The 26,826-nt window shown below is 38.0% G+C and overlaps 2 protein-coding genes across 2 annotated transcripts in view; one reads left to right on the plus strand and one right to left on the minus strand.

Annotated features, from left to right (window-relative positions):
* Position 1: 1 nt before the first annotated feature.
* Positions 2 to 2,611, plus strand: LOC146601390 (relaxin-3-like; the record flags this gene model as incomplete). Its single annotated transcript, XM_085307317.1, has 2 exons — positions 2 to 221; positions 2,104 to 2,611. Coding segments are annotated over 2 exons (585 nt in total), but the record flags the coding sequence as incomplete, so codon positions are not given.
* Positions 2,612 to 16,377: 13,766 nt separating this feature from the next.
* JAK2 (Janus kinase 2) overlaps positions 16,378 to 26,826 on the minus strand; it is a 39,460-nt gene continuing 29,011 nt past the window's right edge. Inside the window, exons 20-23 of the mRNA XM_085307331.1 lie at positions 24,416 to 24,588; positions 23,188 to 23,305; positions 21,504 to 21,617; positions 16,378 to 19,330 (exon numbers count right to left, since the gene is read on the minus strand). Coding sequence (XP_085163457.1) covers positions 19,223 to 19,330; positions 21,504 to 21,617; positions 23,188 to 23,305; positions 24,416 to 24,588 — 513 coding nt within the window. The 3' untranslated portion in view covers positions 16,378 to 19,222. The remainder of the gene's footprint in view (positions 19,331 to 21,503; positions 21,618 to 23,187; positions 23,306 to 24,415; positions 24,589 to 26,826) is intronic.

A 26,826-nucleotide genomic window follows, 5' to 3' on the forward strand; every position in this document is an offset into this window, starting at 1 on the left:
GCTGCGGCTCCTCTGTGCCGCCGCCGCGCTGCTGTGCGCGGCGCAGCCGGGGCGGTTCCGCGCCCGCAGCGCCGCCGCCGCCGTGCTCGGCGGGGGCGAAGGGGAAGGGTACGTGGTGAAGCTCTGCGGCCGGGAGTTCATCCGCGCCGTCATCTTCACCTGCGGCGGGTCCCGCTGGAAGCGGCTCTCCCTGCTGGCTGTGGAGCCGCCGCCCGCGGCCGGTGAGTGAGTGGGGCCTGGTGGGGGTGGTGCGGGTAACAAAAAATAACAGGTTTCAAAAAAAGAAAGGGTTGGGGGGAAGCATGCTTTGTTCTGCCTAACTGTCTGCAGACCTGTGATACGCTCTCGGAAGTGGCAGGGAGTGCCTTCTGCCTTCCCTTCCTAAATCTCAGTACCTCTCTCGTCTGGGAAGGCCTGCGTGAGTTTTCCCTCTTCGTGCGGAGCTCTGGAGCGGCTCTGCTCACTGTCCTAGGCTCTGCCGCCTGGGTCTTAGGTGCGCGGTTGAGTTTGCTTCTGCACTGCTCTGTGCAAAAGCAGAGTTAGCAAAGGGGAGGGTGAGTGGGAGTCTCTGCTTCGGTGCTTCTGTTCGCTTTTGAAACAGCAGCACATGCTTCAAGAACTGTTTTTTTCATCTTCTATGAAACAGTTAATGGGTAAAATCTTTTTTCAGGGAATTTTAGTGTTGTGTGTCCTAACTCAAACACGTTAAGAAAGCCTGAGCAGGTATTTTGTGAACTGAGAGTAGTTACAAACCACAGTAGTTTACCAAAGTAATTTTAAATGATGAGCTTCTTTGACTAGTGAAAATAACATTTTTAATTAGGAGAACTTTGAAGTTATCACTAAAATATGTGAGAAAGGAGCGTTTAGTGCTTTTGATTACTTAAGGTACTGAAAAAATTGAAGAAATAAGATTTGACCTCAAGCAATCAATGCAGCACTATTCTGGGGAAGTTAACTTTTGAATCATAATAAATGATACACCTGGTATCAGATTGTGTTCTTTCCAGCATGTTTTTATTAACAGCAGCTTGTAAGAACCCCAGTCATGGAGAAGACACCCCACTGTGCTACATGCTAGCTAAYGAGAAGTCTTTTCTTCCCCAAGAGACTAATAAATAGTAGTGGTTTTTGTATGCATTTGGGCAGTTATTCTGTTTCTGTTTAAAAGGTAGTGTATACCTATTAATTGAATGTACTTAAGCAAACATAATGTTCACTGGATCAAGTACACATGTTCTTTCAGCTTTTTCAGCTACCTGAAAAAAAAGACATAAGACCACAAGACAGTTATTTTATAGTTTTTTGACTTAAGAATTGAAGAAACTGCCTTGCCGCATGCTAGCTGAAACAAGCAATGCTTGTTGCTAGCTGAAACTACTTTTACAGTAGCAAAAACGAGAGAAATGGTGTGATGTGTATGAGAATACAGCTAGGTTTTTGACAACACTAAGGTCAGTGAGGCCTTACAAATCAATTCTCTAGACGTATGCTATGCCTCCCTTTTTGTAGGAGAATGAAAGAATAAAGAGAAATGAGTGGAAAGCATCTGCTGAAAATAGCTTTAGAAAAACACAATATGTAAGAAGCAGCTTATATAAAAACTCTTGYTTTAGTCCAGTGTTCAGTCCTTCCCCCCACCCCGAGTTTGTTCTTCAAATGATGCTAGTTTGTATGACTGGGAGAGGAGTGGTCTAATCTAGTTCATAAGTCACATGACAAAAATTTGGTCTCTAGTGTCTTTACAGCAAAATTCTGTTGTAATAGAGCAGTGAATGTTATGTATTGATGCATCTAAACCAGCAACATTGTGGTTGTAATAAGATGCCTATACCTCAGTCACAGTTCTAGCAGGGTACTTACTATGTCTAACAGGACCTGCCCTTCCTTATTAAGCAGCAAAGGTTTTAGAACAGATTCCCCTACAAGTAAACTCTAAATTATGGAATAGAGACTCTTCAATAATGGCTGTTCTCTTCAATAAAAATGATTTGGTTACTGCTAGCTGAATGTGTTTTTTCTGCTTTTAGAGCTATGTGCTTCTTTTGATGTTTCTTGTAATAATATTTTAACTTTTTTAAAAAAGATCTTCTCTTTAAACAGATTTCATTGAAACAACAAGTAACAAACTGCTGGGAAACCTAAAGTTACAGCCATTTTCAGGTTCTGAACTGGAGCAGCTGCAGAGAAATGGCCCTCTGCTTGGATGGGAGACACTGAAAGACTTGTATAATTTAAATGACTATAATGAATATGCACCTGTGGCAGATGACTTCAAGGAACTTGTTCACCAGATAGAAGAAGCTGTTCAGGACAGAGGAGGAACAGGAATTGCAAACCCTGTGGGATCAAATAATTTCCCCTGGGCCAAGTATCCCAGAAGAAAACGGGAATCTCTGGGTTTGGCAGGAATGTGTTGCAAATGGGGCTGTACAAAAGCTGAGATTAGTACTATATGCAGAGTTTAAAATTCTCCCTGTGCTTATTTTAGATGCATGGAATCAGTGTTAGTAGCAGTGTTACTTGTCTGAATATTCTATGGAGGAAGAAAGCTCACTGTATTTTATTTTGTCTGTAAACACCAGTAAATGGTGCAGGTTTTCTTTTTTTTTTCTTTTTTTTTTTTTAAAAAAAGAAAAAAAATCCACAAATGTAACTGTAATGATTTTGTTGCAGTAACTTTTGATCTATATTTTTTACTAAACCTTTACAGTTCCTTTTATTGTCTGATCTGTAAACTTATAGTACAAATTAATATCATATCCATTAAAAAGTAATAATACCAAATATTTTAGAATTGTTCTTTCTCTATCATCAGAAAGAACATCACGTGACGTTCTTGAGCTTAAAGTATTGGTACAGAGGTATACAAAAAGAGTGTTCTGCTGACTGAAACTTCTGAGAAAACTGACTAAGCTTGTTGATTATTTTGAATACTATTTTTTCCCCTTTCCTTACAATTGTGGAGTTGGTTTATGCTGTATCATCTTTTTCAGAACTTTACTGCCACACAGTAGCCTAAATATTTCTTCCTACTCACGGAAGGCCCTAAATGATTAGCAGGTGGAGTGCTAACACTTCAAATATTCCTGATTTACCTTACTCCCTCCCACCTTCCCCCCCCCCCCACTGCCTAGATCGGCTRTTCAGTGTTTCAGATGACTGTTATTCTGCAGACATGTTTCTATGTTGTGCTGACCTATGCTACTTAAGATATGTTTCTAAATTGCTAATTGCTGTATTTGTAAATTGTTGTTTCAACTTTTGTAGCTTTTAGACTTTTTTGCTTTCCACTGACTGTTCTTCCCAGCTGTAACAAGTTGTATTTCTAACTATGCTGATGATGACTTGAAGCTTTTTATTCTGACCTTGGTGGTGCTTGTGGTAATTAGTACCATAGCTTTAGTTTTGTATCACTAACTACATATTCATTAAACCATTCCTAAACAGCAGAGCATGTTTCATTTGACTGAGTAGTAAACTTCATAACTTAGACTACCTGATCAGTACCCTTGGCTGGTGATGCTTTGTTCTTCAAATTGTCTTTTGAAAAGTGCTCTTTGATTAAACTAGTGCTTAATGAGGTTATTGCATTCCTTTATCACTCTTCCTCAGATATTATTATGGTTCTGGCATATAGACATCTATCTTTCTTTAAAACATATAAACTTTATTCAGTAGAGGCTAGGAGGAATAGGCATTCACAATGAACGTTGTTTCCTTCCAGCTTTGTACAGGACTGAAAAGGACCATCTCTTTAGTCTTTATATTTAAATTTTGGTGATATGGTAACGATGTTTAGCAAGAAATGAGATGCCTTACTTTTTCTACTCAGGCTGAAAGAAAAAAATACTCTAAATTCTCCTGCAGTTTTCCTTGCAACTGCATAGTTAAGGTTCTGTAGCCATTTACTTCCTAAACCTTAGATTAGAAAATCCAGCTACTCAATGACACAGAAAGCACTGGTTTTTGGCTATGTCAAGATTTCCTATAAGAATGTAAGAAGAACTTGACAGGAAATACTGCTTCACCCACCCCCGCACCCAGGCTCAAGGGCTTTGGAAGTTCAGACTCTTTACTATGATAGAAACTAAATGCTACATGGAATCTCTAAGAAGAGCTACCAAAATAAGCTAGAGAAAGTGCCCTGCTTGATGCAATTGAAAATTAGTCAGTGTGCTTTGTTCCTTTTCACTAGAAAATTTTCTGATAAACTTTTAGATTGAAATATTGGGAAAGGGGAGCAGTATGTATGCTGCTTGTTCAGCTTGTTTACTCCTCTACCACTGATCTGTCCAGGTACACAGCATATAATAGTGAGCAGGCTTTCCTCCTTTTGTGAAACAAAGATATAGTTCGAACCCTAAGCTTGTGAGCCTAAATCTTGGACAGAACAACCAAGAGTTTAACTTTCAAAGTTAGACATAACCTGGTGTTAAAACTCTAAATAACGTAGGAGGAAATTAGTGTTCGGGATGAACTGTTTCATGCTGAGACAAAATTATAAATAGAAACATCAGTCTTTATCTCACATATGRGTCAAGATACATCAGTATGTGTAACCTGGAGAAAGGGTGTAATTTGTGGTTTCATGTGGCTGCTTAATAGTCCTACTCTTTAAAGGCTTTGGTCAACCATGACAAATATCAAATAAGTTGAATTAAAGTGAAATTAATTCTCTATTTTACAGTGTTGAAATATTTGTAGATTTTGAAATATTTACAGTATTGAAATATTCATTAGGGTATCCACAGGTTTTATTTTAAAGCAAATGGAGTCCTCCAACGCTCTGGAGCTTTCTTTGATGGCAGATCATGTTTTTTGGTGGTTTCCCTACAGTATAATCAGAAGTGACAATTACGTATCACTCAATTGCCATGGGTCTAGTCCTGTGACAGGATACAATCTGATTCTGATTACCTCACTTAGTGTCTAAACATGCTTTTGGAAGACCAGAAGCAAATCTATCACATAAAATGAGGTGCCTGATTCTCAGTTACGTAGTGGAAGCAAGTGCATTTTAGTAAAGCAATACAGTAGAAGTGGGACTGTAGAAATCTCAGACGGGGAAAGGTTGATGCATCTGAGTTTATTTTGAATTATTCCTGCATTCCTAGTCTCTCTCTTTTTTTTTTTTTTTTTTTTTTTTTTTTTTTTTATGTGGGTTTTTTTTTTTTTTTTTTTTTTTTTGGTGAGGGGAGGCTGTTAATAGCAAGAACAGACAACAACATAAGAAAGTATGTTTGTGTGTGGGGAGAAAACAGGGAAAGCCTAGAGTATGTGAAATAGTACTTCATGAGTTTCGTGAGTTGAGCCAACAAATAAATTTATAGGCATCCATCACTGGATACCACTAAGGTTTATAATATATTTTATATTTTATTATTTATATTTTTTCCAACTGGAAATGAACTTCAGCTCATTCAAGGCTATTATTTCTCATAGAAGGGAAAAGACAGTTCTGAACTATTTGCTTTATAATTGTACTGAACATTATATTTCTCCTTGAGGTGCTACAAAATGTTCCTGGAAACTTACAGTAAGGATTTAAAGATGGGGCATTGGAATGAGTTATAATGATTCACTAAAACTATAGAGTAACTGTTGTGACTTGAAACCAAAAATCACTGCCAGTTATTTTTGTAGATTTTTTCTCCCAAAGAAAAGCAGTAATATCTAGTACTAGCTTAGAGGAAAAGTGAGATAATGTTTATTTTCTCCTCCTATTTAATTTGTCATGTAACATTGCGGATAACATGGAAAAATGCAGAGATAAAGTAGTAGGATCAACTTTTTGCATATAATTTAAGTGGGTCACTCTCTGAGCAGCCCAGCTTGCAGTGTTTACCACCTACGTCATCAACTGTATCTCTCTTTCTTCTAGAATAGTTGGATCTAGGATACCTGATGATTTCCTTTCAAATGGCAATTCTTGTTTTTCCTGTATTTTTCTGAGAAGCTGCTTCTGGTTGTTGATTTAGGTCATTTAAGATAGGTACATCTTCATTATCACCTGAAGGAAAAGACTTATTTGGTGACCTTTTCATAATGGTGGCCTGCTTTTCTACTGCTGTCCTACCTGGTTCAAAACCCAATGCCCACCTCAGCCTGAAATTTTCCATTTAGTCTTTAAAGTGATGCCCAGCGACAGGACAAGAGGCAACGGGCACAAACTGAAACACAAGAAGTTCCATCTGAACATGAGGAAAAATGTCTTTCCTGYGTGAGTGAGTGATAGAGCACTGGAACAGGTTGCCCAGAGAAATTGTGGAGTCTCCTCTGGAGATACCCAAAACCTGCTTAGACTTGATCCTGTGCAAGGTGCACTAGGTGACCCTGTTTGAGCAGGAAGGTTGGACTAGATGATCTCCAGAGGTCCCTTCCAACCTCAACCATTCTGCGGTTTCCTTGTTCTTCTTGCCTTATTTAGAACCTATTTATAGAGATTTTATGTTCTAATTCCAAAATTTTAATAAAGTGGATGAATTTATGGACTCTAGGAGCAGGTGGCCCCACAAGTAAAATTGCCACAGCAATATAGACAATAGCTCTTCCTGCTTCATTCCCAGCAGTGCCTTTGTTAAAGCCTGTCAGAATTCTTCATCTAAATTAGTAAGCAATACAAGGAAGGGTAGTTTGTCATACAACTAAAGTCAAGTACCTCAGACGATAATAAGGTGGAAGTTTGACAATACACAGAAATAGGGTTTAGTGGTCCTTAGTGGTACTAATGTGAAATTTGGAGTTTGGGTCATGGTTGAATGGGGATTTTCAGGACAGCAGTATTTCATACCAATGAATTCCCAATTCCCAGTTTAGAAGATGATTGAGTCTCTGTCGAGATCGGATTGTGATTTTTCTTGAAGATTCATTGCATGTCTGTACCGGGGGTGGGGGTGGGGAGCGTTATGCCTGTCACTCAATTCCCGGACAATAGCCCCTAGCCAAATTATATGACATTTGTCAGTTTCATTTTGGCTGTTAYGACAAAAACTGATTTGCATTAGCTAAAAGGAGGGAAAATTTAGTTTCCAGCTCATCTCTTGTATTCAAAGAATTRAAGTGACATGACAAGCGTCTTTACTGGTATCGACATTATTTCTGCTGCCATTTCTGAAACAGGAAGTACATGTAAATCTCACAAATCCTAGAAACCTAGAAGACACAGCTCACACTTACTTCTGGTCCTATTTCATCAGTTTCTTATTTTACGAATTTTTTGATGTAAATCAAACAGAAAATGCTAGTGCTCCTGTGTTGCTGGAGTAGGTGTATATTATCATCCTGTTTGTTTTCCTCATTAGATAGACAGGGAAGAAAAAGCTCATATTTCTGGATGCTGGCAAAGTTGGAAGCAGACCCAGACTAATTCTGGATGACTTTCTGAAACTAGTCTTACCTCCTCAGCAAGCAGCAGAGATGCAAGAGAAAATGCAGACTCCTTCCCTACCAAGCAAAACAGAGCCTGGATACATTTTTATCCAGCTGCTGGTCCACAGTCACTCACCAGCATCAGCAAGTAGCTTCATTCCCACTGGCAATAGGCTCTTTTTCTCAGTTGTGCCACAGGTTGCCTTTTGCATTGAACAAACTTTTCACTGCAGAGATTCAACATGCAGCTGTATACATACATACAACATACAGCCCTGAGCGCAGCAGCTACAAGCACAGGAGCTGCTGGCTCCTCTCTTTGAATTTTTACTCCAGTAGTTCCTTGACTGTTACATGCGCCACTTTGTGTCACCCGCTGGTCTGATCTTGATGTCAAGCACTGTGCCCTTCTGGTAACACACTCCAGAGAGCCAGCACCACTAAAGTGGAAAGCAAGAGAGCACCAATATATGCATCAGCTTCTTTTCTCCCCTTAACCTCCCCATCTACATTTCTCTGGTACTGGAGTTCTTCTGTATTCAATTTGCAATGCTAAATTTCTTCTTCAGTGACAGCTATTTTCACTTTTTAACCTTTAAGTGTATAAAGCCACACCTGTATCTATGAATTTTCAAGAGCACATCATTGGTAAGCTGGCTGAGTGATACAGCAACTCTCTCACATACAGAAACTTGGATGAGAATCAAACAGGCGTTCTGCCGTCTACTACATGAAACAGACAGCTATTAACACACGCTACCTCATCAATAGCAACATACTTCCTTGCAGAATTAATTGTATTAGAATTATCTGATGTTACAGGCAATCAATCAAAATTGCAAAATATCACACTTTTACTTATTTTTTGTAGTAGTCAAAAGCATAAATCAGAAAAGACTATTTTCAGTATGACGCCTTCTACTTTTTTAGGGTTAACTCTTTCAGTGGCCTTTCATTTGCTTAACATTATAAAAATGAGAAATAAAGTTGGTGAGGGTATGTGAACCTTAATACATCTGTTTCTTCAGGAAAAGGTAGCAAATTTGGGGGTACTAGGAATACTTACATAAAGCACTGGAACATAGTTAAGTGCATGATGATCTAGACATTTCACTTTTCACAAATTTTTATCTTTAAAAGAAAGTCCAGAAAGACATTGTAAGTTCATATAACTCATGTCCATCCCTTTGAAACCAAACCTTTTCCTTTGCAGAGTCTATCAAGGTCATTCTCCAAGGCCTAGCCTTTTCTTACATTATTTAGGCAAGTATTAGGCAGAACATATTGTTGCCATTTTAGTTTCTCTAGATTGCCCTGTTGAGTTGGAAGACTTTTAAATACATAATGTTTCTTTCTGTATAGGTACACTCTCATGCCTTCCTTAGAAGAATCCAACTAATTTGTGGCATTTTTTTGAGTGATGGTCTATCAATCATCTACCTCCATTCCACATAACTGTATTGCTTTGAAGATTGGCAGATGCTCATGAAATATCTGTCACTGTCCCTCATGCAGGCCTCAGACAAGGTGCTAATACACCAGATCGTTTTTGCTTTGGTTGACGAGCCCTTAGACCCAGTCATAGATCAATCTGCTGCCAGTGCAGACAAGTCCATGAAGGTAGGCYATCCGAGCAGTCCCCAGCAAGAGGCGCACCTTTGCCTCTTGAATTGCCTTCTCCAGGTTATGAGACAAAAAAGTGTTTGCTGTGCTTCTGGTGCTGCTGAAGATATGAGCTCAGCAAGCACAGAATGACTGTGAAAAACTAGAGAAATTACTTGCTGCATTTAGGAATAATATCAACAGCATAAAAACAGGGGATGTTTGGTTATAGTGAAGGATCTGCCATTACAGATGATGATTGCAAGCTGAGATGAGGTAAGAGTACCGTGTCGTTGTAAAGACAAGCACACTGGGGCATACAAACAAGAATACTAACTGTAATTTATGTGAAATAATTCTCCTGTCTTGCACAAGGAAGGCCAGTAGTACTGTGTCCACTTTGTGACACAGCAGTTCAAGAAGGAGACAGTGTGGACTGTACAGGAACAGAAATAATCAAAAGTATAGAAAATGTAGCTTATGAGAAAGACTGAAGAAGTGGTAGTTGTTTAAGACAGAGAGGAGAAGACTGAGAGGGACCTACTAAAAGTTTTCAGTATGTAAAGATAGCAGTAAAGATAAAAGAAATATACATTTTTCATAACCGGTATAGCACCAAGAGCCATCACTCATTAGTTTAGATTATAGGAATATATCTTAGAATCATGGAAGATTTTTTTTTTTAAGAATAAAGAAAGTAAGCAGCAGAACAAACTTCTTGCAGAGGTTATGGGATCCTCACCAYGGGATTATTCTGAAAGTATGTTGAGCAAACATCTATCAAGAATAACCAGAATATGACAAGGAAGAGAGGCCTGGAAAGGAACCAGAAAAAAGCATGTTTTCCGTGATGTCATAATTATAAATTCTTCATAAATATCAGAGAAGAATTCATTCAGGGTACTTTCTTAGGAAGCAGATGAAGGTTGTATGGTAAAGGACTTGACTGCAATTGCTTGTTTCAATCTATGTGTCTATTAGTCTAAAATAYAGTTTAAATGTTAGAAGATTTGTAGATGCCTAGCCTGCCCAGAAGGTCTCTAATCCTTTTCTCCTCAACCAAAGGAAAGTCTTCCCTTCTCCAGTCTTTCTCCCTCACGTCCAGGCTACAGGATTCCTGAGGGCTGCCCTTAGCAGKGAAGACTGCAGCRRAGRRGGCATTCAGTAATTCTGCCTTCTCCGTATCCCTYGTCACCAGGGCCCCCGCCCCATTMAGTAGCAGGCCCACATTTTCCCCAGTCCTCCTCTTGCTGCTGATGTATTTGAAGAAGCCCTTCCTGTTGTCCTTGACATCCCTTGCCAGACTCAATTCCAGCTGGGCCTTAGCCTTCCTCACAGCATCTCTACATACTCTGACTACATTCCTGTAATTCTCCCAAGTAGCCTGTCCCCTCTTCCACATTCTGTGTASTTTCTTCTTCTCTCTGAATTTGGCCAGGAGCTCCTTGCTCACCCATGCAGGTCTCCTGTCCCTTTTGCTACATTTTTTGCTCATAGGGATGCACTGCTCTTGAGCTTGGAGGAAGTGATGTTTGAACATTAGCCAGCTCTCCTGGACCTCCCTTTCTTCTAGGGCCTTAACCTGTGAGACTCCACCAAGTAGTCTCTGAAGAGCCCAAAGTCCGCTCTCCTGAAGTCCAGGGTTGCAGGCCTGCTTGTTGCTTAACTTCTTTCCTGCCAGATCCTGAACTCCACCATCTCGTGGTCACTGCAGCCAAGGCTGCCCCCAACCTTCACATCTCTRACCAGTYCCTCTCTGTTGGTAAGGACAAGGTCCAGCAGGACACCCTTCCTCGTAGGCTCCTCCACCATTTGTGACAAGAAGTTATCATCAATGCACTGCAGGAGCCTCCTGGACTGTTTGTGCCTTGCTGTGTTGTCCTTCCAGCAGATGTCATGGTGGCTGAAGTCCCCCATGACCACCAGGGCCTGTGATCGTGAGGCTACTTCCACCTGTCTATAGAAGGCCTCATCAACTTCCTCTTCCTGGTCAGGTGGCCTGTAGTAGACACCCACAACAGTGTCCCCCGTGCTAGCCTGCCCTGCGATCTTTACCCATAAGCTCTCGACTGCCTCCTCCTCCTCCCCACCTAGGCAGAGCTCGATGCATTCCAGCTGCTCTCCCACATAAAGAGCAACTCCACCACCTCCTGGCCTGTGTCTCCTAAAAAGCACATAGCCATCCATGGCAGCATTGCAGTCATGTGAGCTATCCCACCATGTCTCTGTGATCGCAATGAGATCATGGCCCTGCGACCGCACACAGCTCTCCAGCTCCTCCTGTTTGGACCCTCCTCCATGCTCGTGCATTGGTGTACAGGCATTTCAAAGAGGTGGTCATGGCTGCAGGTTTCCCAGGAAGGGTGTATGGGGGTCACCCATAGCCATGTCCCAAATGCACATCCCCAGCCGCATGCACCCGTTGGAGGCCCTCCCAACCCAACTTGTGTTTTGGTGTCTACCCTGTCTGCATGACACTCCCCCTCCCCCCTCCTACCTAGTTTAAAGCCCTCTTTACTAGGCTGGCCAACCTGTTGGCAAAGGCAGATGTGCCCCGCTTGGTGAGGTGAATCCCMTCTCTCCCCACCAGTTGTTGGTCTTCAAACCATGTTCTGTGGTCATAGAATCCAAAACCCTGTTAGACAAGGTTGGGCAAGGCACTAATGCATGCACATACTATAAAAAGAAGAAGAAAGAACAAAAAGGTATACCAACACCTGATTTTGCTCAGCAAAGGATACATATGCCTCACAACCTTGTGTACCATTCATGAAGCACAGCTACCTCTCTCTCTGTGAGCTGGAAGCAGCACACTGTCCAGCCCACGGCATGGCTCCACCTTGCATGACCAGATGTTACTCAGTTCTCACCGCTACCACTTAGCTTGGCCTGTTCTCATCCCTTTCCAGAGCATGAGGGCTGAAATAACTCTGTGGAAGGTGAGAATGCTTCAAAAAAAAGTTGCCTTTATTTCTGTGGAAAAAAATAATAAGAAATATTTGAGTATTTTGCTGTGAAAGACTCCAAGACCACTGGAACTGGATCAACCTAAGTGAGGATTTACATTTCAAAGATTAGTTGAGGGGCAAGTGAGCCCACAATGGACTCAGGCATATACAGAGAGGCTATCAGAAAAGCCGTGATGAAGTCAAAAAGACAAGCACCAAAAATACATGCTCTGTACAATTCTGTGTACTTTTGCTGAAGCAGAACTGCTGCCCTCTGTGGGATKGAAGAACAAGCTGTACGACTTGCACAACTGGCCCTGTATCACCAAGCTTTCTACTCAAGTGCTACACAGTCTGTTACACATTTCATCTGAGATATTCTGGAAAATAATATGACCTCAATGCATGCATGCATTCTTACCTTTTCAAATCAAAACCCTTAATCTGATAATTAGCTTAACTCCAGATTAGGAGACAGTACTATCCACAATTTCAAACGTGCCAGGCCACAACCTCTGCATAAATGTAACAAATGGAAGCAAGGTGCAGTGGCTGAAGAATTTTACTGAGCTAGCCTTCCTGTACAGAAACAGGTAGTTCTGAGGAGAGAGAGGTCACTTCAATCAGTCAGTCAGAGATTTACGTGTCTCAGACAAGATTTGGGCAGAACACAAATGTTAAAAAAATGTATCCTAAAATAATGGTTCAAGTAATCATACTTCCAGTAGTGATCTTTGTTGCAGAAACTATTTTTTTTTTAGTAAAAAAGCACTAAGTTTGGTTTTAGAAATCATTACAAATTTCCCATTGTTACACCACTGTAGTGAAAAAAAATATTAACAAGATGCTTAAAATGCAGAATTGTCTATTTTACACACAAGAAGAATGTTCTTCGATGAACTGGAATTGTTACAGGACAGCTCCGTTCAGAAAATAAAATTTAACCCCCTGAAAAATAGATACCCAACAGACTGGCTATTGCCGTCTTGCAGTAGTCTAAAGTAGTAATAATTTAATGCTATTTAGTCTTTCTCATTCTTTGCATTTTTTGCTGAATGTTGCATAAAAATTAAATTCTTACAGAATGTCTATGTTTTCTTATTTAGCTAAAACTTTTAAAATCCTTTGCATCCCTGGATATCTTTTTATTGCCCAAAATAAAGCCACCTAGCACTTCGAGCATTTTTATCTTCTGCATTCTATTAATGCTCCTATTAATATTAGCTATAATTTTAATATTTATTATTTCTACACTTTCTCCTAGTAATTGGTGTTGGTGAGCACTTGTCTGCCTTTTAGGGCAGAGACTCAGCTATGTCAATATTCTATTTTGGATGAACTTCTGAGTTAGCAGCTGCTGCCTCAATTACTTTATACTATTCACATTATAACTGTAGCATTTGGCTTCTATTTTTTTAAAATGCTTTGCTGAACCGTATGACATAATATTGTGAAGAAACATTTGCAGATACTAGACATTCTGATTTCTCTCCTTATTACTCTCTGTGAAGAATATTTCACTTTGACTTGCAGATTGAAATTTAATTCAGAGTTCATGAAAGTCACTACAACTAGTTACCAGAATTGAAGCCATATTGCCACCTACTATATAACATGGAGAGAAAATGCCCCTCATAAGATTGTTGTATCTCCTATACTGTATTTTCCTCTTCATACCTACTAATTATCCCAGAAATTTGTTCACTAGTACAGTTAAAGATCCCTAATGATGTCAGAAGGTGTTGGGAGGAACACTACCTACAGTAACATTTAAACTTMAGTGGAATAGCACTTTCCACTCATGAAAGAAGTAACTACTTCAGGAAATCTGCTGAGAGAAAAAGATGTCTCATATGTGTGGGAAAAAGCAATTGAATTATATCAATTTTTTACTTCCATTGTCATATAGTAGCTTAAGTATATATTTGCATATTTGTACATATATATGAATATTTTGTACATATATATGAATATGAGTGCCTCAGCACATTTGCTGATGATCCCAAGCTGGGAGGAGTGGCTGAGACACCTGAGGGCTGTGCTGCCATTCAGAGAGAGCTGGACGGGCTGGAGAGCTGGACGGAGAGGAACCTCCTGAGGTTCAACAAGGGCAAGTGCAGAGTCCTGCACCTAGGGAGAAATAACCCTAGGCACCAGTACAGACTGGGGACTGACCTGCTGGAGAGCAGCTCTGCAGAGAAGGACCTGGTAGTGCTGGTGGATGACAAGTTGACCCTGAGCCAGCAATGTGCCCTTGTGGCCAGGAAGGCCAATGGTCTCCTGGGGTGCATTAGGAAGAGGGTTGCCAGCAGGTCAAGGGAGGTGATCCTGCCCCTCATCTCGATCACTGCGTCCAGTTCTAAGCTCCCCAGTACAAGACAGACATGGAGCTACTGGAGAGAGTCCAGCTACGAGGATGATCAGAGGGCTGGAGCACCTGCCCTGTGAGGAACGGCTGCGAGAGCTGGGCCTGTTCAGCCTGGGGAAGAGAAGCCTGAGGGGGGATCTGATCAATGTGTACAAGTACCTGAAGGGAGGGTGTCAAGGGGACGGGGACAAACTCTTTTCAGTGGTGCCCGTGTGACAGGACAAGAGGCAATGGGCAGAAATTGAAGCACAGGCAGTTCCGCCTGACCGTGAGGGGGAATTTCTTCCCTGTGAGAGCGACGGAGCACTGGCACGGGTTGCCCAGAGAGGTTGTGGAGTCTCCTTCTCTGGAGAGCTTCAAGGCCTGCCTGGATTCAACCCTGTCTAACATGCTGTAGGTGACCCTGCTGAGCAGAGAGGTTGGACTAGATGATCTCCAGAGGTCCCTTCCAACCTTACTGGTTCAATGATTCTATGTTTGCATTTGTTCTCATAGTTTCCTTAATTTTAATGGCACTTCTAAAAACTTAACTGTTCAACAGCAGCATGACTTTGTTCAAGATACCTTTCATATACCTAAGCAAGTCAAGATCACAAAGTAATACAAATGAAAAAGTGGTTTCATAGAAGTTTAACTTTGTTAGTTGTTCTAAATAACACCATTCTTACAACAAATCACAGGCAATTTGATAGTGGTTCCTCTCTTACAGACTTCTTTCTTTGGAAATACTGAAAAACAAAGTACTTCTTCATAGTGTAATAACTAGCTTAATGAAAACTAGATATTTAAAGTCAGACTTATTTTTAGGTAGTGTCCAGTATACAGCCTTTCCTCAAGTACACACAGGTTCCTTCCAAAACAGAAACACTACACATGGGTATTCTGAGAGACCCCACTAAACAGAGCAGCTTTCTTCGGTGGCTATTTAAAACATCAGAAACTAACTATGTATTATATGTATTGTACATAAAAATACATGTATATGTATTAAAAAATCCTGGCTGGTTGTGTCATTCATTAAAGTATTTTATTTTCACTATCCAAACTGAAAATAGATGCACAGTTAAGTTTCACGTCTTCATATGCAGTTTTCTAAAATGTATCCCCTTCTTGTTCTGTTCATAAGCCAGGTGTTGAAGCATTTGCAGACAGCTACAATCAGTATTTTCTTTTTTCCTAATTGGATCTGCACTTAATATATTGTAAACTTTTTATTCAAAATCATTTTTAGATACTTTTTTTCCAAACACCTTTTTACCAGTGCTGTCTGTCACTGGTCAGTTCTCTGAGACCTTGCATAATACCTTAAGCAATTTCTTTTAGTATAATAATCCTTGGATTTTTCAGTCATATTAGGTCTCTGAATATTCTAGATTAAGGCAGAGAATATACAGTTCATAAGCATTTAGCAAATTTTTGTCATGGTATTACTTTTTCAGTGGACATTACTGTCTTTTCCATATATGACTATGCACTTCTCATTTCTGAAAGCTTCTTCAGTGTTTAACATCTGCCTTTTTCCATCAGTCTTGCTTCGTTTCTGCTCTTCGTCTCAGAACTCTATCCTTCACCTGTATATGACCATACATTTCTGAACAGCTTGCTTTCTTTGTATAAGAGTTAATATTATTCACGTTCTCTAAAGAAGTAACATCTCTTACCTAAAGAAGTAAGATCTCTTACCATACATTTCAAAATGGTTAAAGTTCCTCAACTAAAATGCAACAGTTAGAAGAAACTTTATTTTCCAAAGAAATCTTTTAAGTAATATTTAAATATCTTGGTACAGTTATATTCCTCAGGACATTCAACATTCTTTATTTCAGCTATGGAAGCTTTTGATCAATACTGCAGCTTGACAAGAATTTGGGGTTTTGATTATTCCTTTCTTTCTGGAAAGGTAACAGCTTCCTGAAAATTCATTCCTTCTCTGCTTATTACATGACTGTTGCAAGGTTGTGTAATACATTTTTTAAATGAATTTTGAAGCTTAGCATATTCACACTGATAGACAACAAACTATTATAATACTTGACAATATGTTTTTGTAGAGATTCTTTAAGGTAGACTGTCCACTTACAGAAAGTCTTTCATTTAAAATATTTTATTCTACACCATAGCAGCAGTCATGCACACATAAAATAGTACTTTTTCCACAACAAATCATGACATTTTGGTTAGCATATCAATTACACTAAAATATGAAAAACAGAATGCCAATTTAAGAAAGTTTTTAAAGGAAGTAATTGATTCTTAATCCACAGATTGTATAACGTAAAAAATTTAGCATCATACAGTGCATATCTCAGTGTATGTGAGAAATCTGTGATTCTGTTCGCTCTAGGACTTAAATGTTTACACTGTAGAGTGTCACACATCCCCTGAGTCCTGAGCACCACTTGGTCCTATTCACCCAGCTGGGAATACTCAACCTGAATGATAAAGTCCTTTGTACACACAGACTTGTTAAATAGGCTATATATCCCTGACCAACAGCACAAAATAACACTGTGGTGTAAAGTTATGGCTTTTTCTGAAATTATGAAATATTAAAGGAAAAAACCCCCATAAAATGCTTAAAAATCATTTCGAGTTCAAAATCATAATTATGCAATCAAATAGATCATAGAATCAGTCATACTGTAGTAGAAGAAGCAAAAGACTTTTTATTCACTTGAAAAAAACAGCAGACTGGAAGATCTCTTCATTGCATTACATAAACTTCCCTGAGATTTTTACATAAATTACGTTTGAGTCTACTATATATCGGAAACCAGTTTGCTACTGAGTGTCATACACTGCAAAATTTACACAGTTCCTGCATATGTTATCCCAGCTAAAATGCTGTTTAATGCTTTAAAGCTATATTTTATTTTGTTACAAAAAATACATACACACAGTTGAGACTACAAATGCAAAAATGTTTCTTGCACAGAATCTTAAATCATCTTCAAAACAATGTATAGAAATAGATAAAACAGATGTTAAATTGAACAAAGCACTTTAAAGTTCTTTGCAGCTTAAAAACTGATCATGAAACTACTTTTAAATATTACCTGTGCAAGTGTTTGGTGACAAGAAAACCAATAAAAGTTTTACTGAATGCAACAGCCAGAAAGGGAGCTGATGCTGCCCTCCCTACTTGGCAATCTCCCATATTTTAAATCATAGTTTTGTATGAGTAACTGTGGGAGAGAAACATCATAGTGGTACAAAACACTGCTATACTGGCACTACGTTTTGCTGGATATGAAATTTTTTTAAATTGAGGTAATTAAACTTGAGATGAGTGTAATTATTTCACCATGGGGCCTCCTTAAGATTGTGATTAACTGCTCTGTGTCACAGACTCACTGCTGTGAATTAAAAAAAAGGTTAAATACAAATGTCGATGTCATCAAAACAATTTTTTCAAGGTGTGTAGCCCCTTCCTCAGCAAAAACTCAAGAAGGACAAGCACTGCACTTTGCAAGTAATCACATTTTAAGAACAGGTAAAAATCTGATGATTTGAACTAAAAAAAGCACTATAAACTTTGGTATAGTGCTCTGAGATGAGTGACTATTTCTCACGTTTTATGCTTGTAAGCAAAACCAAAGATTGTCTTCCTCATGAATTCTTGCTATACTTTTTTCAAAAGGCTGAATTACATCCTGTAAGTTATCTATTTACATAGCTCTGACCTCCTTCAAGTTCTCAGTATCTGGGATAATGTCCTTGCCCTTAGCTGAGTGCAGAGCAATTGCATTTTATATTTCTTCTTTCCAAATAATCTTACTCTTGAGTTTTACCACAGAAACAGGAGACAACCTTGGGCCAGTTTATGAAAAAATAGCTTTGGCATGGTTGTAACTGGCCACGAGCAGTCTGTTCAGGTTGCTGAAGGAAGGTATAAGGCGATCATCTTAGCAGTTAACTGGGAAATAAAAGGCATTTTCTGTATTTTTAATTCTGCATAAAAATGTTTCTGATTTATAGACACATTTACCACTGCATAAAATTACAAACATGGGAAGAATAAAAGAGCAGCATTTAGAAGGGTCAGCAGTATGTTTAGCCTTTTCATGTTCAGAGATAAACTGAAGATACTGCCTTGGGGAAAGTGGCTTCAATGCTACTTGTTATCTCTGTTTCTTCAAATACGTAAAGGGAACCCCTAGTATTTAGACAAGATGAGAACAGAAGAGTAAAAAAAGTGGACAACGTTTTTGCTTTTTCATTTTAAACATCATTTTAAATTAAAGTTTTCACATGGATAAAGAGGTTTTCTGACTCTCCAAATTAACAACAGTTTGCTCCCTTTCCCTCAAAATCCTTACAGTACAACACTGAGCCTATTATCTTTTGCATATATTGCTGGCCAATAACTGATTCAGGCAGGCATATTAAAAATTGCCAAGTTACACAATCACTTTCACTTTGTTATACAGAGAAGCATTTCTGCATCAACAAAAGTTATAAAACTATTAACAAACACAAGCCCTTATGCAACACACAAAACAGGGTGCCAAGTCACTATACGTTCAGTGTGACTAGAAATATGTTCAGTGCATCTCCATTTCAACAAGAAAATGCACTGTCTTTTCATCTCAAAAAAAATCTCACCCTATTTGTTAGCCACCCTTTTTTTGCATTGCCGAGTAAGGCAAATAATGGTGTTGCTGACTGACCATATAATATATTATTTTATTTAGAAAAATAATTTTTCTCCCTATTGAGAATTTCAACAACATTTTCTCATAGTAACAAATATATCCTGATAAAGAAAACCAGCAAAATTCCTCAGTTTGCAGATTCAGATAGGATATTTGCCACCCAGATTTTACTTTCAGCAGAGACAGACGCATGTGTGTACATTTGTCAACTATACACAGCAGATCAAATACATTTTGTTTTGCATTCCAACATATTCTCTGAATGAGGCACAGTTTTCTCATCCACCCATGTTGTCCCTTATGTGATCCACTCGCTGAGCAAGATCCCTAAAGGTGGGGCGCTGCGTAACATTATTGTTCCAGCATTCTTTCATGATAGCATAAATCTGCAGAAAAAAGAACAAAATTATCAAATAATTCAATGCTGCAAATAGTTAACAGTTACTTGGAATTGGCCCAAAGAACATCCAAATTAATTTTATGGTTCCAAACAACGGTGGTGCAAGATTATGCTTATTGTGGTCCTAAAATCCTGCAATTTATTTGCCTGATCTCAACAATAGAAAGAAGTGAGCATAGTTAGTTCTGCTCTGCATACTCCTTTATTATAAAAGGAGCAGCTGTCTTAGAATAGAAATTGACAGAACTAATTTGGAAGCTCTTAGCTCTTTAAGGATTTTGCTAAATTTTTAGATTCTTGGTATCACTTTTTGGAAAGCTCAAAAATGTTTAAAATGACTAATGATTAAAAGTCTGAACAAAGATTCAGATTTACAAAGACAGTAATTCTAAACTAAGCTTCTCCAACAGTTGTTTTCACACAGATTTCTATACATTCTTACATTAAATTCCCAAGTCTTAAATACTAAAAATAAGCCACAAATGTAACTGCACAAACTAAACTCACTTCTAATAAATGTAATTTATATGATTTTTGCAAGAATTTCCATTACAGTAAGCATGTAGGACCCTTTCCCCAAATCTGTGCACAATATCTGATCACAAAACAGCTTGCCAACCTCTTTACCACTAATTTTCTCACTAATCTAACACAGACTTTTACTACTGTCTCATACTTTCAATGACTTTTCAAATGTTGCTTAAAAATATGCAAAGCTCCCAAGTCAAACACAGCTTTCAGTTCTTTATTTTCAGTAAATCTAAAATTCCTATGCTGACCTGAGTCTAAAGCAGCCTGTAAGCTACAGATATCTGGAAGAGTTAAGATGTGTGATCAAAAGGGAAGAGTGCAGTTTCTGACAAAAGAAAAACATTTCCACCTTGCACTGATGTCTAGAGTAGTGTCAGACATCAAAACCATCACTGGCTTGGATATAGTTTCAGTTAAAAAAAAAAAATATTCTGTACTTTCTTATTAGGATATTCAGGTAATCTACGAAAAGCCAAACCTCTGCCATTCAAAAAAAGAACTTAAAATACAAGGAAAAGTTACTCCAGAGAGCTCCCTTGATTCCCTATAGCCTATTTCTTTCACAGTAACTTCCCTTTCCCACCTTCCCAGTAACACTCCTCCTCCTCTTTGCTAGACCACCTAAGCCTGATCTCTCCTGTGTCCAGTTTTGCAAAGATCACTTGAGTTATTTTTGAGTGTACCTGATTTTTAAAGAGATGCAGCAAGAGATCTCAACTGTAAGTTATACACATGAAAATGCATTGATTATACTTGCTTTCCTTCCCTGCTAGTTCTCTTATTCAACCCTAACAGCTTGACTCAAGCTGAGGGGCACCGCAACATCAAGCGTAGGATATTACAAGACTTAGAAGAAGTAAGTAAGGATTTTTAAAAACACCTAGAATATTTGCAAAATAGAAGAACGTTGGGTTAATTTGTGTGTTTTAAGGATGGTTTTACATATATATACACAATTCAGTATCCATGAAAAGCATGTATATAAATCCAGAGGATCTGAACATGCAAAGACTGATGCATAGACTTAACTTAACATGAATGGGAATCCCATGGCCTGTAGGTAACTCCTTGCTAAGAATGCTTGCCGATAAAAAAATATATATATATACATGAAAAACATAGGTATTATGGGGAGGACGAAGTGTAGGAAAATAACTGACTAGGATAAAAGGTTATTTAATGTCTATCATGTTTAATTCTAAAAGTTAAGTAAATACTAAGGTTGTACTGTTAGATGTTACAGATTTTAAAATAATGCACATTTTGCAGTTTTAAACAAGAATCTTTATATAAAACTTCCATGGAGTAAATTCTGTATGCTAATCCCCTCATTGCCTAATAAATATGTATTTTTGAAATGAAATCTGAGTGCACACATATAGCAACAGATCACAATAACCCCGCTTCATATATTTAGAAAGACTGTATTTTTGGGTCCTGAGGGAATGCAATCTGAATATTCAGAAAATACATACGATTATACTCATCACAGGTCTGATAAAACAGCACAACTATTTAGGCTGTATAAATAGTGCAGCAATCCCTGTAGGATTTGAATAGATTTTGCATTTACCATCTATTCACTCTGACCTTTCAGACTTTGGTAACGTATTACTATAGCACCTCACCTCATCAGGGCATCCGTCTGGCCTTGGCAGTCGTCCATTGTTCTTCAAAAGCTCAATCAAATGAAATACGATCATCTGCCCTTGTTTATCGTTGCCAATCATGCGCATGAACTCCTGAAATAGAAAGTCAACTATGATACATAACTTTTAAATGAAAGAGCTGCAAAATTATCACTAAGTAAGAATTCTTTATAAGAATAAATAAAACCTTTAAAATTCTATAAATCAAACAACAGACAACAATGACAAAGTTCTGAATAACAGTGACAAGTCTAGACAATATATCAACAATTACCTACCTTCCATACCTTTTTTAATTTAAGAAAACAGGATGATACATTTGCAATTTAAAGTGAAAACTTAAAACCCTCTAAAAATGTTAAACAATATCCAATGGTTAATTATTTTTAAAAGTAGAAACTTGACAGCTAATTCTAAAGAGCTCTATGAAATATTAAAAAAGTCTTGGTGATTTGAAAAAATCTTAGTCAAACCAAAAACAAGCAATGTCATACTGATGTAAAAATAAGAACATAAAGAGGATTTTATTAAATGTGCAATTTCAGGCCAGAAAGGGTAGCATAATTAAAACTAGTGATCCATCTAAGCGAGGCTGAGATAAATCTTTCTGTTCAAAATCATGATAACATAGAAAACAGATACAAGTTTGACTTGGATTGCCAGAGATGAAAAGTGATAAGGAAGTATCAMCTGAAAAGGATTTCTAAAAATAACATAAAGGGATTTATTTTCCCTCCAATGCTACGTAAATTTTTATAATGATGAATGGTGCAAAAATTTAAAATAATTGTTGGCCGAATGTGTAAATAGCCAAAGTCACAGAAATGATTAACTATTATAAAGAAGCCAGCTAAATGGACTGCCTTTGTTTATTGACAAAATAAGACTTTTCCTGACACATACCAACATGAAAACCTAGTTGATGAAGTACTGAACTCAGGTAAAACTGATTTATTTAAAGCATATACCATCTGAACCCAAGATTAACTCTGCTATTTCTCACTTCATAATTCTGGAAGAAAAACTCCAGATGTTTGCAATGCGTATGTTATTGTGCAGGCAGAGCTGCTCTTGTTTTTAGAGCACCTCCTTTATCTCTTCACAGTTGTATCAAAATATTAAAAGGTCAAGGTGATCAATGCAGAGCTGAGACACTGGCAAAGGGTGAAAACAGCGCCAGTAACTGTGTAAGGCTCAACTGTCCTCTGTTACACTTGTTGAGAAATGCTATGTATTAGCTGTAATGAGAATTGTGAATCTGCACATGTAGCTGTCTCTTTCTCTGACCTGTGTAAAATTCTCTTTAAAAGACATCTGTTAACCATCTACAAAAACCTACTTTCTTTCCTGAATTTCAATAATTAAGATTGATTAAGATTTAAAAATGAGATTTTCAAATTTGTTTCAGAAAGTTTGAGGCTGAATAGGATCTTCATAGGCTATTGGATAATATTCCAGATCTCATGCTTCTTATGGCTTGATGCTAATGCTTTTCAGCATGTTGCATTTTCTAATTGAACACTGCCTCACAAACACAAAGACCTCTCCAGAAAAGGAGGTATCTACCTATCCAGTAAATATCTACTTATTTAGGGACAGGTACAATCTGCATCTTTTGAAAAATTCAGAAATGAGATTGAGAATGATTGATTTATGTACGTACTGCTGGTGGGCTTTTACTCTTTTCAATATAAGTGAAGAGTTCATACAGAACCACACCAAAACTCCACACATCCGAGGCCACAGAAAATTTGCTCTCTGTCAGAGATTCTGGAGCATACCTGCAACATACAATAAAAGGAATATTATTCTGTGATGACTGGTATCTTTTTTTATTGTTGTTGTTTTGAACACATTTCTTTTATGAAGATAGAAATTTTATCATGAATAAATTTTCTCTGTTCATAAGCATTAACACATGCTTATTTCCTTCATCTTTGCTAGCAACTATACTTTTAATATTAGTTAAATGAGATTGAAAACACAAATCAACTTCTATAAAAAGTTAATGGTAACTATATCCAAGTGTTTTAACAGAGCTGTAGATATTCTTCCTCTCTGTAATGTAAGTAAACAAGACTGATGTGATAAGGCCTGGAAAGGGACATTCTAGTCAGCAAAGATTCCTCCATCACCTTCACTAAGCCTTGAATTGTGTCCCATGTACTTCTGGCCTTAAGTTTTACTACTGCCCAAAACATCCATTGTGATTCCATTTTAATTTATTTCATTCTATCTTGTAAATATCACGTTTTAGAGGGCCTAAGGCAGCTACATTGCCTAAAATAATATGTAAAGAATTGCATTTTTTTAAAATCAAGACAGAGGGAATTAGAGGATTTCATAAGGAACATTCCTAAGGTACTTTCCTAGGTCTTAAGTATGAACACATAGTATAAAGGTATACACTCTATGTTCTGAATGCAGTCTACTGATTTCCATTTCATAAACATTCAGACACCTGAATGCTCTGCCTAGTCTATAATTAGCAGGGATGAAGTGCTGTGAGATTTAAATCCAGCTGGTCAGCAGAGGATCTAACCAACATAGCAGCTAGCAGACAAGAATAACCAGTTATTAAGGGCCTGAAAGAGTCTTAGAGAACAGGCCCTATAAAGTTTCTCTTGTCTCTGAGTGTCTTTCCTGTGGCATGCTATTTCTTTTAAATAGCTATTTAGGTAATTTCTAGGGGTTTTGCTGTGTGTGAAAGTAATTTGAAAGATCCACATTTATATATTGTTTTGTAAAGTCAAACATTGTGCATGTGACTTATACAGTGCTGAGTAACCGACTTTGAGTTTGCACTTAGGAATTCCATAACAAACAAAACTATTGGCTGAAACTGCAAAAATGAAAATAAGCCATGCTTTCGTATACTGAAGACGACTTACCAAAATATAGGGCTTTCTCCAGGCTCTTTCACTTTGTAATATTCTTTGTCCTGTGGCAAGACTTTCGTCAAACCAAAATCTCCAATTTTAACTCTGTTCTCATTCTCCACTAAGATATTCCTGGTTGCTAAATCCCGGTGAACATACCTTTTTGTGCCCAGATACTCCATGCCCTAAAACATAAACGTCACAAACACAACAGAGACAAAAAGCTATTGCTACCATTAAGTGGCTACACTTTCACTGAAGGGGTGGACATCAATGCTGTACTTGTAATTTCACAAGGTTTCTTTTGCTTTTCTTTTCTAAGTGAGGAACCTCAAAAATACTAGGACCCAAGGGCCCAACCTTCTTCTCAGACTGTTACTCCCAGTACCACTAGGTGGCATCACTGCTTTGTCACAACATCTCATTCTGCACTAGAACAGAAGTTCTAAAATGTCCTACTCTCTATTTTCTGCTTACCTTCCATGACTGTCCTGAAAAATATCAAACCTAGGTTTTTCAAAGCTAGGCTCCTTGGTTTCAGACAATTAATCAATGTAAATGCTGTACCTTTTTACCACTACTAAAATCTGTACTGAAAACAGTCATAAAGCTTCTGTAATGAATAGTAATTTCACAAGTTTTTTGTTACAGTCGATATTTTCCAGACTCTTAGAGATATTTAATTGGTATCATGCAAACTCTAATAATGCAGTTGAGTTTAATGATGTGATTGCAAAGATTTCCACCATCTATGTTCACGCTAGCTGTGGAAAAAAATTGCTAGGAGCTACGTTTAAAAAAACAGTTCCTTTTTCAGATTACTACTGTCTCAGATGGCAGGTGTTCCCACACACACTTCACAGAATTCTCCAGCAAGGGCTCCTGAAGTGCTTTAAGCTTGAAAAACTTAAATTTAAGAGTAAACTCTTCTCCTACCAGCCAGGGTTAAGAAAGTACAGGGTTCCAAAAAGAACAAAAAGGAACATCCCCAAATCAGATACATTGAAGGGAAGTTCCTTATCTGTCCTTCTATTGGCAAGACTATGCAAAGCCATATAAGGAGCCCTGTTGCTTGCCACCACACAGATGGCAGATGCAGTAATCAGTAGCTATAGAAATGTCCCTCTTAGCAAATGCAATCCCTGAAAATACTACTTTTCATAGTACGAGATACGCACAAAAAAATTCTCATCTTTGAGTCAAGATCCCTTTCCCAGGTTAGTAGTAAGAACTAAAAATACTGCAAGAGAGCAGAGATACCCATCCATCTTAACCCACAGGTACAGGTAAACATGCAACACCTTGATTTCTTTCTCATACATTTGAGACAAAAGCAGAAAGATAGAGAGAGAATGATTTTTCATTAGAAAGCTAAATAGTGACAGAAATACAAAGCCAAAAGAAAAGAGATTTGAGATGCTGGAAGATAAAACATTGCAGAAATGTAAACAGATATAAGAAAGTGGAGAAAAGGGTAAGATAAAAGAAAACCGGAAAAAATGATCAGATTTCATTTTTGTGATCGTAACATTAGGTACTAGTTAAATTCTTTTTTTATATATCATCATAAAATTAGTGTGCATTTTGTCAAACTGCAACAGCCAACTTTGAAGACTTTATTTCTTAAAACGGCATTTCAAACTAAGCATAAGACTACCAGCCCTTTGAGGTTCACAGTGGAATTCTGTGTTAGTGCCTGTGAGGAAATATTAAATTGTTTTGTAGCAACAGAATACTGCAGCTGAGAATGAAATCATACAGTGATCAATTTAACCTTTGCTACACATATAGCACAGCAACAACAGCGCAAAGCAAATCACATACAACATAAATATAATTCTCAGGCTTTGTTTCCCTTGGAATTCAAGAATAGGTACTTTTTAAGAACAAGTTCTTTATGCACACACTCCCATACTGTGTATACCCATGCTTCTGTCACATGAAAGCAAAACTTTTTTCCAGTTAAATATTTGTAGAAGTCTGTTCTAATTCCATTCCTCTTGGTTGGTATTTGGAAGTTCAGAACTGTGCATCATCTCCTCTCTGAGTTCTTTATTACCATCTTGTAGAGCTGCAATATTTTGATGTTTGATTTGTTCTAATATATGTAACAGTCTTTTTCTTTGTATCCTCTAGCCTGAGTTCCCTTCCCAAAATTTCTTTGTTTTTGTACTACCTGAAAAGACCAAAATCTACCTGTCAACCCTCCTGTCAAATGACTTCATCTCAGAGAGCCAGTGAGAAATGTTGTCACTGCTCTTCAAGCTTTAAATAAAGCTTGAGTGTAAACTCAGATTTTAGAACTTTGTATCAAAGTAAACAAGGCAGATGTCTTCTGGCTCTTCAGGTACTACYTGGCAGAGCTGGTCACAGAACAAAACAGATTAATAGTTGCAGCCTTTGCCTTTTTAAAAATCCCTGTT

Source organism: Rhea americana, unplaced genomic scaffold, assembly GCF_003343005.1.
Source record: "Rhea americana isolate MKP2758 unplaced genomic scaffold, rheAme1 scaffold_103, whole genome shotgun sequence".
NCBI classification, from domain to species: domain Eukaryota; kingdom Metazoa; phylum Chordata; class Aves; order Rheiformes; family Rheidae; genus Rhea; species Rhea americana.